This window comes from Salvelinus fontinalis, chromosome 4, assembly GCF_029448725.1.
Source record: "Salvelinus fontinalis isolate EN_2023a chromosome 4, ASM2944872v1, whole genome shotgun sequence".
Classification (NCBI taxonomy): domain Eukaryota; kingdom Metazoa; phylum Chordata; class Actinopteri; order Salmoniformes; family Salmonidae; genus Salvelinus; species Salvelinus fontinalis.
This window is the reverse complement of record NC_074668.1, coordinates 20901848-20918655: the sequence shown is the minus strand read 5'-3', so window position 1 is coordinate 20918655 and position 16808 is coordinate 20901848. Positions and strand designations below refer to the sequence as shown.

The 16808-nt window shown below is 43.1% G+C and overlaps 1 protein-coding gene across 5 annotated transcripts in view; it reads left to right on the top strand.

The window, feature by feature from the left end:
• Positions 1-16808, top strand: part of LOC129853307 (voltage-dependent N-type calcium channel subunit alpha-1B-like) — a 193199-nt gene that overhangs the window by 69923 nt on the left and 106468 nt on the right. For all 5 annotated transcript variants that reach the window (XM_055919204.1, XM_055919202.1, XM_055919201.1 and 2 more), the window contains exons 4-6: positions 3716-3807; positions 4065-4217; positions 4413-4600. In XM_055919204.1, coding sequence (XP_055775179.1) covers positions 3716-3807; positions 4065-4217; positions 4413-4600 — 433 coding nt within the window. The remainder of the gene's footprint in view (positions 1-3715; positions 3808-4064; positions 4218-4412; positions 4601-16808) is intronic.

The window sequence follows — 16808 nt, the reverse complement described above, 5'->3', positions numbered from 1 at the left end:
GTATTACCCCAATACCGTAAACACTGGTACCCTCATAGACATCATCCTAACCAACTTGCCATCCAAATACACCTCTGCTGTTTTCAACCAAGATCTCAGCGATCACTGCCTCATTGCCTGTATCCGTAATGGGTCAGCGATCAAACGACCTCCACTCATCACTGTCAAACGCTCCCTGAAACACTTCAGCGAGCAGGCCTTTCTAATCGACCTGGCCGAGGTATCCTGGAAGGATATTGATCTCATCCCGTCAGTAGAGGATGCCTGGATATTTTTTTAAAATGCCTTCCTCACCATCTTGAATAAGCATGCCCCATTCAAGAAATTTAGAACCAGGAACAGATATAGCCCTTGGTTCTCTCCTGACCTGACTGCCCTTAACCAACAGAAAAACATCCTATGGCGTTCTGCATTAGCATCGAACAGCCCCCGTGATATGCAACTTTTCAGGGAAGCTAGAAACCAGTATACACAGGCAGTTAGAAAAGCCAAGGCTAGCTTTTTCAAGCAGAAATTTGCTTCCTGCAACACAAACGCAAAAAAGTTCTGGGACACTGTAAAGTCCATGGAGAATAAGAACACCTCCTCCCAGCTTCCAACTGCACTGAAGATAGGAAATACTGTCACCACCGACAAATCCATTATAATTGAGAATTTCAATAAGCATTTTTCTACGGCTGGCCATGCTTTCCACCTGGCTACCCCTACCCCGGTCAACAGCACTGCCCTCCCCTCTGCTACTCGCCCAAGCCTTCCCCATTTCTCTTTCTCCCAAATACAGTCAGCTGATGTTCTGAAAGAGCTGCAAAATCTGGACCCTTACAAATCAGCCGGGCTAGATAATCTGGACCCTTTCTTTCTAAAACTATCTGCTGAAATTGTTGCCACCCCTATTACCAGCCTTTTCAACCTCTCTTTCGTGTCGTCTGAGATTCCCAAAGATTGGAAAGCAGCTGCGGTTATCCCCCTCTTCAAAGGGGGAGACACTCTAGACCCAAACTGCTACAGACCTATATCTATCCTACCCTGCCTTTCTAAGGTCTTCGAAAGCCAAGTCAACAAACAGATTACCGACCATCTCGAATCCCACCATACCTTCTCCGCTATGCAATCTGGTTTCAGAGCTGGTCATGGGTGCACCTCAGCCACGCTCAAGGTCATAAACGATATCTTAACCGCTATCGATAGGAAACAGTACTGTGCAGCCATATTCATTGACCTGGCCAAGGCTTTTGACTCTGTCAATCACCACATCCTCATTGGCAGACTCGACAGCCTTGGTTTCTCTAATGATTGCCTCGCCTGGTTCACCAACTACTTCTCTGATCGAGTTCAGTGTGTCAAATCGGAGGGTCTGTTGTCCGGACCTCTGGCAGTCTCTATGGGTGTGCCACAGGGTTCAATTCTTGGACCGACTCTCTTCTCTGTATACATCAATGATGTCGCTCTTGCTGCTGGTGAGTCTCTGATCCACCTCTACGCAGACAACACTATTCTGTATACTTCTGGCCCTTCTCTTGACACTGTGTTAACAACCCTCCAGGCGAGCTTCAATGCCATACAACTCTCCTTCCGTGGCCTCCAATTGCTCTTAAATACAAGTAAAACTAAATGCATGCTCTTCAACCGATCGCTGCCTGCACCTGCCCGCCTGTCCAGCATCACTACTCTGGACGGCTCTGACTTAGAATATGTGGACAACTACAAATACCTAGGTGTCTGGTTAGACTGTAAACTCTCCTTCCAGACTCACATCAAGCATCTCCAATCCAAAGTTAAATCTAGAATCGGCTTCCTATTCCGCAACAAAGCATCCTTCACTCATGCTGCCAAACATACCCTTGTAAAACTGACCATCCTACCAATCCTCGACTTCGGTGATGTCATTTACAAAATAGCCTCCAAAACCCTACTCAATAAATTGGATGCAGTCTATCACAGTGCCATCCGTTTTGTCACCAAAGCCCCATATACTACCCACCACTGCGACCTGTACGCTCTCGTTGGCTGGCCCTCGCTTCACACTTGTCGCCAAACCCACTGGCTCCAGGTCATCTACAAGACCCTGCTAGGTAAAGTCCCCCCTTATCTCAGCTCGCTGGTCACCATAGCAACGCCCACCCGTAGCACGCGCTCCAGCAGGTATATCTCTCTGGTCACCCCCAAAACCAATTCTTCCTTTGGCCGCCTCTCCTTCCAGTTCTCTGCTGCCAATGACTGGAACGAACTACAAAAATCTCTGAAACTGGAAACACTTATCTCCCTCACTAGCTTTAAGCACCAGCTGTCAGAGCAGCTCATAGATTACTGCACCTGTACATAGCCCATCTATAATTTAGCCCAAACAACTACCTCTTTACCTACTGTATTTATTTATTTTGCTCCTCTGCACCCCATTATTTCTATCTCTACTTTGCACCTTCTTCCACTGCAAACCAACCATTCCAGTGTTATTTTTTTTACTTGCTATATTGTATTTACTTCGCCACCATGGCCTTTTTATATATTTTTTAATTTATTTATATATATATCTTGTTTGCCTTCACCTCCCTTATCTCACCTCACTTGCTCATATTGTATATAGACTTATTTTCACTGTATTATTGACTGTATGTTTGTTTTACTCCATGTGTAACTATGTGTTGTTGTATGTGTCGAACTGCTTTGCTTTATCTTGGCCAGGTCGCAATTGTAAATGAGAACGTGTTCTCAATTTGCCTACCTGGTTAAATAAAGGTGAAATAAATAAAAATAAAAATTTTGTCTGCCATAGTTGAAGTGTACCTATGATGAAAATTACAGCAGGCCTCTCATCTTTTTAAGTGGGAGAACTTGCACAATTGGTGGCTGACTAAATACTTTTTTGCCCCACTGTATTTATAAGAAAGTGTCAAATGTAACACTGTTGTTGTAAAAATTAAATTAGCAAATTTGCTGTGTATTCACTCTCTGTGTCAAATCCCCCTCTGCATATCAACATCCATGTGAAATCATTCATATTCTCCACACTGTCTCTCTCTCCTGGTAGATGCTTCAGATGGCGTAGTAATGTATTCTAAACCACCCCACTGATACTCTATTACACTGAAGTGTCTGACACAAAGCGCATGATAGCCCCTGTAGTGTTAGGTAATACAATACATAGGCCGTCTTTTTCAGAGACATTTAAGCAATAAGGCACGGGAGGGTGTGGTATATGGCCAATGTACCACGGCTAAGGGCTGTTCTTATGCACAGCGTATTACGGAGTCCCTGGATATAGCCATTAGCCGTGGTATATTGGCCATATACCACAAACCCCCAAGGTGCTTTATTGCTATTATAAACTGGTTACCAACGTAATTAGAGCAGTAAAAATAAACGTTTTGTCATACTCATGTTATTATGTCTGATATACCATGGGTGTCAGCCCATCTGCATTCAGTGCTGAAACCACCCAGTTTATAATTTGATTTATCTCACATACAAGTCCTTCATGAATGCTGGAGAAATCCGGCATTGGCGTGAAATGCTAGATAATGGTAATACAAATACACAAGGAATCATTCCTCATTGTTTTCAGAAATGTCATGTTTGGAGATTGGAATGAATGTTATATTGAAGCTCTTGAATTTCCTCAATCGTTCATAATGTAAATGATATATTGTATGTTTATGATGGATAGTGGTACAGATTGTAGTATTGTCAGTCTGATTGTCTGTTTGATTGTGACCAGGATGCTGGCTACAGTGGGAGCAGACTTTGACTTGAGAACTCTGAGGGCAGTACGTGTCCTGAGGCCACTGAAACTGGTGTCTGGAATCCCTAGTAAGTACAATGACTTTGGAATCACTGGAAAAAGGAGAAACAATGCTCTGTTTGGATATGTGCATTTTTTAAGTTTGTCATTTAAGCGTTAAAACATGTATTTATATATTTCATTTTTGTTCATGTTATCTTATGTAATTCTGATAACCAGAAATGTTAAATAAAGGAACTTAAAGGGCCATTTGGTGTCTCTCCTGTGATGCGTGTTAAAACTACAACATGAGAGTAAAGTGAGAATGTTGTGCTCTCTCTCCCAGGTCTTCAGGTAGTTCTAAAGTCCATCATGAAAGCCATGGTGCCTCTGCTGCAGATTGGCATGCTGCTCTTCTTCGCTATCCTCATGTTCGCCATCATCGGCCTGGACTTTTACATGGGCAAGTTCCACCGGACCTGCTTCAGGACTGATACAGGTATGCACAATGCACATCGCTATGAAATCTTAGTCACCTGTGTTTTGTGTAACTGCTATAGCTTGCATATGTAGAGTTGATATAAATGCTGTACTGAGCTACAGCCTATAGTTCTGGGAGCTACTGTAAGCATGTTCGTCTGTGTTTGCATGTTTGCGCACAGAACTTACCTTGTTGTGTTTGTGTGTGCCTCAGGTGAGCAGGCAGCAGAGTTCCCCTGTGGTTTGGAGGCTCCAGCGAGGACCTGTGAAAATGGAACTGTGTGTCAGGAATACTGGATCGGCCCCAACTACGGCATCACCAACTTTGACAACATCCTCTTTGCTATTCTGACCGTCTTCCAGTGCATCACCATGGAGGGATGGGTGGACATCCTCTATAACGTGAGTTCACCCTACTGTACACTTTACTGTGATATCACACAAAAATGCAGATTTTGAGTCTCAAGTGTGAGGAGGGTTTAAGGCTGTGGCGGTCATTAAATTTTGTCAGCCGGTGATTGTCAAGCAAATAACTGCCGGTCTCACGGTAATTGACCGTTAATTAACAAACACATTTCGCCTCTCCTAGCTTACACGCATCGCCTTCAAGCCACTGATGCAGACCTTTGGAACATCTACATTTTAAGAAGTCTAATAAATCCATGTAATATAGCCTACACCTTCACAATAAATCCATTATTTATTTTAGACAGCTCTAAAGAAATATGATATGAAGAAAATGTAGTCTTTTTCAGAAGAACAGAATAACATACGCTGAGGTGTCCTTATGTTAGGCCCTGATCTGGCTATGCCATATGGCTGTGGGCTACACCAGTTCATTTAGCAGACAAGATTTGCTTAAAATTCCGTGGCATTATTTTATATTATTTTATAGTATGAAGAACACAATTGAACCAACCTGAATAAAATATAAATAATATTTTCTCCAAACAGTTTCTGAGGGGGTGTGCACATGCAGCTATTCTGCTTAATTTAGAGTTATTTAAGCAACTTTAGTTATGATACAAAAGTTGGGCTATATGTTTAGAATTGTAATACATTCTAAGTCTGCATGATGCGACTCTAATGATGATTCATCTAAAGTTGCATGAAAGGCATGAGCTCTGGTTTGTTTCTTGTGCAGGCTGCACACACTTCATCAGTCTCTCATTAGCAATTTGACAAGCACTTGATAATGCCTCGAATAATGCAGCATCCCCCTTGTTTGGCCGTAATGCCCCCTAAACAAATCCATGCCTTTTGCGGCCAGTAGCCGTTGTGTCCTTGAGCTGAATATAATAATTATAATTCCCGTCTACGTGCTCCGAAGCACCTCACACTCACATGGCTTTCTCAGATATCTCAATTCTTATTAGCCATTGCCTGTCATGTGATCGGGTCTTTCTCACAGGCATCCTTCTCACAGGCATCTCAGCTCAGATGTAGGCTACAAGTGAAGACAGACACATCAAATTCCAAGGCGCATATTGAAGATGTTAGAAGAACTGTCCACATTTAGCCTACTTTGTCAGCCAACAAGATGAGTAGGCCTAACGAACAGCAAAGCACTAGCCTATGTCAATCTACTTTTCCCCATAGTACAAAAGTTGACCTATTCTATTGGTCAACTTATCCTTCTGTACGATAAATAAGTATTCCCAAACATAGTCTGTGACAGTTGTGGGAATCGCTAAATATCAAATTAATACAACCACTCGCATCAAAAAATATTTTAAAAGCCATGAGGCTGGTGCAACAGATCAGAATGTTTAGCCTCAAATGTTGAGAAACTATTGGCTATTTCTTCACATTATAAGTGCAGCAATGCTCACACGGCAATAAACTATAAGCGCAAATGTTCCAAAATGCAATCAGAGGGAAAATGCCATTCTCAAAAATGACCGCAAATGCGATTATGCATGTATTGCTTCATTATAAAGGTGTATTTTTATGGTGAAAATGATCTTCCCCAATTTTGAAACTCACGCGCTGCCTATGTATGCCAGTTAGGCTCTACACTGGGGCTGCAGGTAGCCTAGTGGTTAGAGCGTTGTGCCAGTAACCGGAAGGTTGCTGGATCGAATAATTTTGTCTTTACATGTACTAAATAATATGTGTTCAATTAGTTTTGATTTAGAATGGACAATTATCATGCACCTGTCTCAGAGCAGGGGAAAACATGTAATCTATGCACTTAAATAGCAAATGGTCATGTCAGCCAGGTAGCCTGTACTTCTGTTGTAAAGCGAAGCAATGTGCTTAATATGAGGAAAGTTGAGAAATAAATATAGTAGGCCTGGCCTATAGAAAGCTGATGGGATCCTCCTCTTTTTAATAAACTGTTTTTTTCCTAATGCAATTGCATAGCCTATAGAAATGTTGCGCACCATGAGCTCATGTGCTCTCATAAAGTTTTTGATTTGATCACTTTTCCATGTTATTCACTATAGAATGCAATGGACTTTTTTTGTGGAAACTTTTGGAGCGAAAAAAAACCTGTGAGAAGATTTGATCTTGAATAGTGACATGTAAACTGGTTGTTGTGTGTCTGGATGGTTGTCCCAGGTTGGTAGTACAGTCCCAGGTTGGTAGTACAGTCCCAGGTTGGTAGTACAGTCCCAGTGCACCCTGGAGGCATATTAGACAGAGACGGAGTCTGCTGGATGTGGAAGGATGAGTCACAGGGCCGATTCATGTTAGAGACAGACTCAAGGTTTTCAACAAATCCCAGCCTGTGACATTTGCATAAGTCACATTTAGATAATGAAAAAGGATATGATTGTGTAACAGTATGAAATGTTTAATAGCTCGAGTGAGAAGACAGTGTGCTTATTTTCTGCAACCTGTGGAGCCTTTCCTAGGAATGGGATTGGATTACTCAATAGCTGTTTTGCTGCTGAACTCTGTAAAGTTGGGACAGGGAGATGGTGTCCTCTTCTCGGATGCCAAATAATTGTTTACATTTCCAGTCGGGTCTCTTTCTCCTAAGGTTTGTGCCACGCTTTACCAACCAGGATAGGCTGTCAGTCTACTATTTTGGAATGAAACTTTCTGTGGGTGTTTTTAGGATACTGTTGCATTCAGATTGATTTATTTATACACCACTCGCAGCATTTGTCTCTTGGTATGATTTTCTACAGCATTTTTAAACAATACTTGCTGAGCTCCAATAGTTGACAGTAAATTATCATTAGCTGATAGGAGCATGTTGTGTGAATACAGTAGTCTCTATGTTAGACCATGCACATTCATGCACCCTGTGGTCTATATCAGTGGTTCCCAAACCTTTTCACTCAGCCCGCTTTCCCCCCTGCGTGTCACGTCTGTTTGTATTTGCCATGGGGTGGAGAGAAAATGCTGCAGTTTTAATATACACATTTAGTCAAGTTTTATGTTTGTTCATGTGATATCTGAGTCAAAAATGACAACAAAATCATTGGGTTAAAAAACCTAGCTAAAAATCATTAGCTGACATGGGCTAGTTGATCTGGACATTTCTGAAAAGTTATAAATAGCTCTCAAAGGTCTGCAATGACTGACATGACAAGAGGAAATCTGCTGATGCACTACCCAGTTTCAAAATTGCTCCTAGTGCATATTACTATTAAAACGTTCAAGAGTAAGTTGAAAGCCTGACTGAGTGGAGGGGGGGTCTCCACGTCCCCCCACCGACCCCACAATTTTGGAACCACTGGTCTATATTCAGGAGGCTCCTTCAGAAACAGCCAGAGATGGACACATGTGGTGTCTCATTCCCAGCTTCACGCCCGCTCTACTGCCACGCCTGATAGGGAGCAGCATATGCCAGTCTTCTGGCGCCCGCCGCTGCACTCTGCTACGCCTCTCTCTTCCCTGGTGCTAAGCAACACAGTGCCATTCTGCTGCCCCGACGCTGGCAGAGGGAGGAGTCTTCCAGCTGAGAAGGGATCTATATCTTTCCAGCTCTCTCTCCCCTGAAATAGAGGGAAGGGAGACATGCTCAGAATGCTGAGAGGGACCAACTATGTGACTTAATGATGGTTTATCTGAAATCACATTCCTCTGTTTGCTGTTACTCCAATTCACTTGAAGTGTCCTACTGAAGTTGATCCACTCTTTATTGATTCAGTAGCAGGTGTCATTATTCTACACTGCTTTTCAAGTTTGCTGAATAGATCTGATCCTTGGTTCACCCCGTAATAGTACACATTACCATCTCTGCGTTCAATATTGTGGGGCATATTTTCCACCTTTTCTCCATCAGCATTAGACACTGGCTGTGTCTGAATAGCCATACTTAAACTGCATACTATGTACTCATCGTCGCATACACAGCCGAAACGCAGTAGCGGCTCCTGACTGGCTGAGTAGGTGGGGAGGGCAGAGTGCGGGTGGATTTTTACAAATTCACCAGACATGCATGGCATTAACCAGACTGACAATAGCTAATTTCCAATTCTATTAATTTAGCTAAACTCTGAATAAAATAGGAATGGAGTTGTAAGCCTATTCGGGCTGGTTATAGGCAGACTATCACATTCAACCTATACCATAGCCATCTACTGTATCCTAGATGGGCTATATGGGACTGAAGACAGAAACAGATAACAATTTAGTTTAAAATACTTCTGTCTTCTGTTTTCAGAAGCTTCGCTATTCGACATCTTCCCAATTAAGTAGCCTAGTTTTGTTGTTTTGCTACTTGAAAAGAACTAGGGCCTATCACTTGCAGCCCATCTCTTCCAATGCATTGTGGAAAAGTGTGCATCGAATTCTACTTGATGAAGAGACAAAATTAGTATAAAATTCACATAATATCAAACATTCATGCTTGGTTGCATTGTTTCCCGCTATTCGTTGATTTTGGAAGCACATTCCCATATCTAATTGATCTGCTGTTGTCCTAGCCAAAATGAGAATGACATTCTGGCATTTAAAGTATACTCGATTTTCAAAATGTTGCAGATATATATTTTTGCATACTCAAATGGCCTACAATTTAGGATACAAGTATGGGTATTCGGACATGGATAGTGTCACTATCAGGATTAATAATCACATTGAATGAGTGTCTTTTAATCCAGAATTAGCCTTTGAGCACGGGAGGGAGGGCATGATGAGATGATCCTATTCATCATAAGGCTGTTCTGCTCTGTCTCTGCTTGGTCTAACTGATAGCCTGGTAATGTGGCCTCAGGTTCAGGAGGTCTGCTCAAATACGACGGCTGGTGTTTCTGATTGAGGTGTTGGGGCAGAGAGACAGCCCTCGTTGGCACATCTAATTTCCTGTCTGTCGTTAGGGACCTGTGTTCTCTTCATCAGCCCTGTCATCTATCAGCCCTGATAACTGCACCTAATGTACTGTATGTCTCAGTCTCAGATAGGACAGTCAGATGGCATGGGAGAGAACGCTCATTTTGGATGTTCGATCCACAGAAATAAATAGTATTATATTGTATCTCTATGGTTCGATCTCTCTGTCATTTTGGGATAGTTATTTTCCTTTAAAGTTGTGTCCATCAGTATTGTTGTTTAAATCATCCAATCCCAATGGGTGCTAATCATATGGATGTTTACAGCTAACATAAATTAGAAGCTACTGACACTGTTGTCTTCATGTTCCCTTCTCTTTCTATTAAATCTCCCCCTTCCCCTCAATCCTTTGCTCCTCTGGTGAGAAATATCCTTCTCTGTGAGCTTAATGCACTAGCGGTATGAGCAGAAACTAAATGGTGTGTTTTCTATGTAGTAAATAGTTGTAAAAGGTCCCTGATGCAATAGCAGTAGCACAGTGCTGTTCTGGCCCTAACAAAGGGCAGTGCAGCAGAGAGAGTGAGAGAGAGAGTCTATGCTGTGTTCACTGGCCTGGCTCCCTCTCAGATTATGTGATGTAATACCATGCTATTGCCTGCTCCCTTCTCCCTAATGGGGGAGACTGGGGCGATGTGTGTGCTATCCCTGAAATGTCCAGGGGGACAGGAGAATGTTTTAGTGTAGCTTTTCTCAGCAAAGCCTCATAGAGGCATAGTGAGGCTTGTAGGACAAAATACATGCTCAACATGTGAAAAACGGGTATAAAATTCATTCCATCCATTGTATATTTTCCTGGTTTTGCTTCTGTGAGGTCCAGTGCAAGGTCAGGGAAAGGTCAGATAGCAACTTGGCCCGGAAGAGAGGGCCCTGGCCCAGCACTGGCCTCCATGTGACTCAGACATGGATTCCAAACCACCTGTAAAAAGCGGGCTCTCTTCCAGTTCTTCTGATGGAATCCTGGCAACAGATAACACCATGTTTACAATGCAGACAGAGCGAGTGGGGGGGAGGGGAGGAGGGGAGGAGGCTGCATGAGCAGAGAGGATAGATGCACTCTGTTTAGATCTGTCTGTCACCACATTTGTCCTCTCTAAATTATGGAAGCTCGTTCCTGCCACCAAAACAATTAACATCTGACTGAGTTTGAGATAGTAAGCTATAATTATGAGATAGTAAGCTATAATTATGAGATAGTAAGCTATAATTATGAGATAGTAAGCTATAATTATGAGATAGTAAGCTATAATTATGAGATAGTAAGCTATAATTATGAGATAGTAAGCTATAATTATGAGATAGTAAGCTATAATTATGAGATAGTAAGCTATAATTATGAGATAGTAAGCTATAATTATGAGATAGTAAGCTATAATTATGAGATAGTAAGCTATAATTATGAGATAGTAAGTCATTATTATGAGATAGTAAGTCATTATTATGAGATAGAACCTCATAACTATGACTTACTATGTCACAATAATGAGATACTAAATGATAATTATGAGATATAGTAAGTCATAGCTATGAGATTCTGTCACAATAATGAGATACTAAGTGATAATTATGAGATAGTAAGTCATAGTTATGAGATTCTATGTCATAGTTATGAGATTCTATGTCATAGTTATGAGATTCTATGTCACAATAATGAGATACTAAGTGATACTTATGAGATAGTAAGTCATTACACACAGAAATGCAGACAAGGCCCTCCTTCGCCCTCACTTTGACAAATCAGACCATAACTCTATCCTCCTGTTTCCTGCTTACAAGCAAAAACTCAAACAGGAAGTACCAGTGACACGATCAATACGGAAGTGGTACAATGAAGCAGATGCTAAGCTACAAACTGTTTCGCTAGCACAGACTGGAATATGCTTTGGGATTCATCCACTAACATTGAGGCGTTTACCACATCAGTCACCGGATTCATTAATAAATGCTTTAACGATGTCGTCCCTTCAGCAGAGCATGTGAGAGGAGTTGAGCTGTTGAAAATCCCGCTCATCACTCATGGTAGCGGTGCTTGTGCACCATATGCTTTCCTACTGCTCCACTAAAAACCACTCTGCACTCCATTCATTAAAATCACAATTTAACCAACACCCACATATTTTTGTGATACCTGGAGCTACCAATTGGTTTTTAAGTATTGAAACCAAACCATATGGATTTCATTGAAAAGTATTTGAATATACATGAAGCAACCATCATTTCAAATAGGCTACATGTGTAACGGCTGTCAATGTCGTTCTCCTCCTCAGACGAGGAGGAGCATGGATCGGACCAAGATGCGGAGTAGGAGGTATTCATGATTTTAATGGCAAACCAACAAACACTACAAATTAACAAAACAACAAACGTGACTAACCTGCAACAGTCCTGTGTGGCCCAAACGCTACCACAGGAAACACATGAACAGACAGGAACGACCGAGACGAGACAGTACCGTGTGGTGCAAAATACACAGACACAGCGACAATCACCCACAAACAAACAGTGAGAACAACCTACCTTAATATGACTCTCAATTAGAGGAAAACGCAAAACACCTGCCTCTAATCAAGAGCCATACCAGGCAATCCAAAACCAACATAGAAACGGAAAACATAGACTGCCCACCCAAAACTCACGCCCTGACCATCACACACATACAAAACAACAGAAACAGGTCAGGAACGTGACAACATGTCATGTTAAACAGCATATAAAAACACTAAATAGGTCAGGAACCAGACACGGAATGTAAAAAATGTGTATTTAGGCCATATTATTTAAATTATTTCAAGGCTATAGCTACAAAGAAATACATTGTGAATACATTGTGAAGACATAAAGCCCTCAGCATTTAAATACAAATTAAATGAAAAATGACTTGATCATTTTTATTACCATTTTTAGAAACGCCAGTCTGTGGCTTCAGGCTCATGCGATGGTGCATGGAGAGCCGGCCAGCAGCAGAGAATATCCTCTCCGCACTTGCAGAGCCACTGAGGATGCTTAACACCCTTTTGACCACTCTTGCCAGGCTGGGCAGAGATGCAGCGTTGTTTTTTGTATTTTTCTGTAGGTAGGCCTTAAGGTTTTTAGACAAAATAACCCAATCAAAACGGAAAGCTCCTTGAACGTGGTAATATGCCAGGCCTATTGGGCCAAAATCAATTATGGCTTATAGTATAGATAATAGAAAGGAGATGAACAAAACGTTTAAGAGATCTGATGTTTAGTTTATAAATACTACAATGACACACTTAGTTATCTACCCACCTCCTTCCTATCTTTTAGCATGTGCACATAGCATGCTTTTGGGATACGTGTCTATTCAGAATCCACAATCATTCTTTAATTGTGGACACTAAATCCCAGCACTCCCTCACCTTGGTTTAACACATGTGTTATCAATATCTTTATGAAAATATTTAGCAAACTCCATGACAGTAGCTAAAGCAAGGGGCTATAGCAGCACGCAATTAGACTACAAATGCATGCTGGGGCAGGCATGCCCTGAGCTCGTGAAGTGAGTGCTACTGGAGCACTACTGAAGTGAAATTGGAGCGGGTGAGAAGGACGACGCTCCAGCCTTTGGGAATCTTGCTCCCGCTCCAAGCAAATTGGGCACGCTCCGCTCACGTACTCTGCCCCTCAGTGACCGTACGTACATAGCCCAACCAAAAGCCTTGAATTACAGGCAACATCCGCACTGAGTTGAAGGCTAGATATGCCGCTTTTAAGGACAGTAATCCAGACACTTATAAGAAATCCCGCTAATCCTATTATGCCGACTCTGGTGGAGTCTGAGTGTCTCAGCGACGCAAGCCTACCTGATGAGCTAAACGCCTTCTATGCTCGCTTCGAGGCAAGCAGCCCTGAACCATGCATGAGAGCACCAGCTGTTCCGGAAGACTGTGTGATCTCACGCTCCGTAGCCAATGTGAGTAAGACCTTTAAACAGGTTAACACTTAAACAGGTTAACTTCTTATGGCTGCATCCCGCTACCAGGATCGATATGACAGCAGCCAGTGAAAGTGCAGGGCGCCAAATTCAAACAACAGAAATCTCATAATGATAATTCCTCAAACATACATGTGTTTTATATCATTTTAAAGGTAATCTTGTTGTTAATCCCACCAAAGTTTCTGATTTCAAATATGCTTTTCAGCGAAAGCACTACAAACGATTATGTTAGGTCACCACCAAACCACAATAAGCACAGCCAAAAGATAGCTTTCACAAAAAGCAGAAATAGAAATAAAATTAATCACTAACCTTTGATTATCTTCATCAGATGACACTCATAGGACTTCATGTTACACAATACATGCATGTTTTGTTTGATAAAGTTCATATTTATAAGAAAAAATCTGAGTTTACATTGGCGCGTTACTTTCACTAGTTCCAAAAACATCAAGTGATTTTGCATCACCACATCGTTTCAACAGAAATACTCATCATAAATGTAGATGATAATACAAGTTATACACATGGAATTATAGATATACCTCTTCTTAATGCAACCGCTGTGTCAGATTTCAAAAGAACTTTACGGAAAAAGCAAATCATGCAATAATCTGAGACGGAGCTCAGAACAATAGTCAAATTAGCTGCCATGTTGGGGTCAACAGAAACCAGAAAATACATGATAAATGTTTCCTTACCTTTGATGAACTTCATCAGAATGCAGTCCTAGGAATCCCGGGTCCACAATAAATGCTTGATTTGTTCGATAATGTCCGTTATTTATGTCCAATTAGCTACATTGGTTAGCGCGTTAGCGGTAAACAATTCCAAAGTCACAAAGCGCATCCACTATAACGTGACGACATGTCCAAAAGTTCCGTAACAGTCAGTAGAAACATGTCAAACGATGTACTGAATCAATCCTTAGAATGTTGTTAACATACATCTTGAATAACGTTCCAACCGGAGAATTAGATTGACTTCAGAAGAGCGGTGGAACGGAGGTCCTCCTCATGTGAAGGCGCGTGTTCAATGCGTGGTCACCTCATGGCAGTGATTACTAATTCCTGTCTCCCTCGGCCCCCCTTCACATTAGTCATCAGACAAAGTTCTATTGACTGTTGACATCTAGTGGAAGCCGTAGGAAGTGAAAACTCATCAATATCTCGCTGTAATTTCAATGAGAGCTTGGTTGAAAATCTGCCACCTCAGAAACAATTCAAACAGGAAGTGGAACTTCTCAGGTTTTTGCCTGCCATATGAGTTCTGTTATACTCACAGACATAATTCTAACAGTTTTAGAAACTTCAGAGTGTTTTCTATCCAATACGAATAAGCAACTGGGACTGAGGAGCAGGCAGTTTCCTATGAGCACCTCTGTGCACCTTTCATCCAAACTACTCAATACTGCCCCTGCAGCCATAAGAAGTTAACACTGGTTACATGTTCTCCAGACCTGTGGGTGTGCTCCACCTCAATCTTCGTATGATCCATCTGCTGCTTTTCAGTAATAATTTGTCTTACTTTCTCTACACTCGGCCCAGTTCTCATGTAAAGACTCTGCTATGCCATCCACAACAATGTTATTTCTCCTGGATTGTCCTTCTAGATCATGCTGTCAAACTCATTCCATGGAGGGCTTAGTGTCTGCAGGATTTAGTTTTTTACTATCAATAAAGATCTAGACAACAAGGTGAGGGGAGTTCCTTACTGATTAGTGACCTTAATTCATCAGTCAAGTACAAGGGATGAGCGAAAACCCACAGACATTTGTCCCTCCTTGTTTTTTGAGTAATAAAGATTCATGAACACTTACCACTCTGCGTTTTGGTCTACCCACCACCAAAGGACCAAGCAGCGTGGGAAAAGGGACGAGTGGACATGGGAGGAGATCCTGGATGGAAAAGGACCCTGGACGCAGGTCGGGGAGTATCGCCGTCCGAAGGAGGAGATTGAAGCAGCAAAGGCGGAACGGCGACGTTACGAGGGGTTGGAGCAGTGAGGCAGGAACGAGAGGCAGCCCCAAAACATTTTTTGGGGGGCGCACACGGGGGATTGGCAGAGTCAGGGTTCAAACCTGAGCCAACTCCTCGTGCTTACCGTAGGGAGCGAGTGACCGGTCAAGCACCATGCTATCCGATTCTGCGCACCATGCCTTCAGTGCGCATCCACAGCCCGGTACGCTCTGTGCAAACTCCCCGCAGTGGCCGTGCTAGAGTGGGCATTCAGCCAGGACGGATTGTGCCGGCTCAGCGTTCCTGGTCTCCGGTGTGTCTCTTCGGCCCAGGTTATCCTGCACCAGCTCTACGCACGGTGTCCTCGGTTCGCCAGCACAGCCTAGTACGGCCTGTTCCAGCTCCCCTGCACTTGCCGGGCTACAGGGGGTATCCAGCCAGGACGAGTTGTGTCAGCGCTGCGCTCCAGACCTTCGGTGCGCCTCCACGGTCCAGTGTGTCCTGCGCTGGCTCTACGCACTATGCCTCCAATGCGCCGTCATAGCCCAGTGCGTCCTGTGCCAGGTCTCCACACTCACCGAGCTAAAGTGAGTATCCAGCCAGGATGTGTTGTGGTAGCTCCACTCACTAGGCTGCCAGTACGTCTCCTCAGTCCGGTGAGACCTGTTCCTGCGCCACGTACTAAGCCTCCAGCGACGGTCCCCAGTCCGGAGCCTCCAGCGACGGTCCCCAGTCCATCGCCTCCGGCGATGATCGGTGGTTTGGTTCCTCCTGCGATGATCTGCGGCCCGTTTCCTTCAGTGAAGGTCCCTGCACCAGGGACGCCACCAAAACGGATGGATCTGTGGGCGGAGGGGGGTCTACGTCCCGCACCAGAGCCGCCGCCGTGAAGGGATGCCCACCCGGACCCTCCCCTTTAGAGTCAGGTTTTGCGGCCGGAGTCCGCACATTTGGGGGGGGGGGGGGGGGGGGGTTACTGTCACGCCCTGGCCATAGAGAGGTTTTTATTCTCTATTTTGGTTAGGCCAGGGTGTGACTAGGGTGGGCATTCTAGTTTCTTTATTTCTATGTTGGTGTGGTTCCCAATCAGAGGCAGCTATCTATCGTTGTCTCTGATTGGAGATCATATATAAGTTGTCCTTTTTCGTTTGGGTTTTGTGGGTAGTTATTTTCTGTTTAGTGTCTGCACTTGACAGAACTGTTTCGTTTTTCTCTTACTACGCTTACTACGTTGCGTTTTGGTCCATGCATTCCGACAAGAGCCGTGACACTCTCCCTGGGAGAACTGAAAATGGTTCTTAAGGTCCTGGATCTCTCTGGTCAGATTGTCTATTCTTTTATTAGTTGAGTCCAGCACTATTTGGATAAAGCTTTTGAAGCTTTTTTCCTGTTGTTGTAACAATTG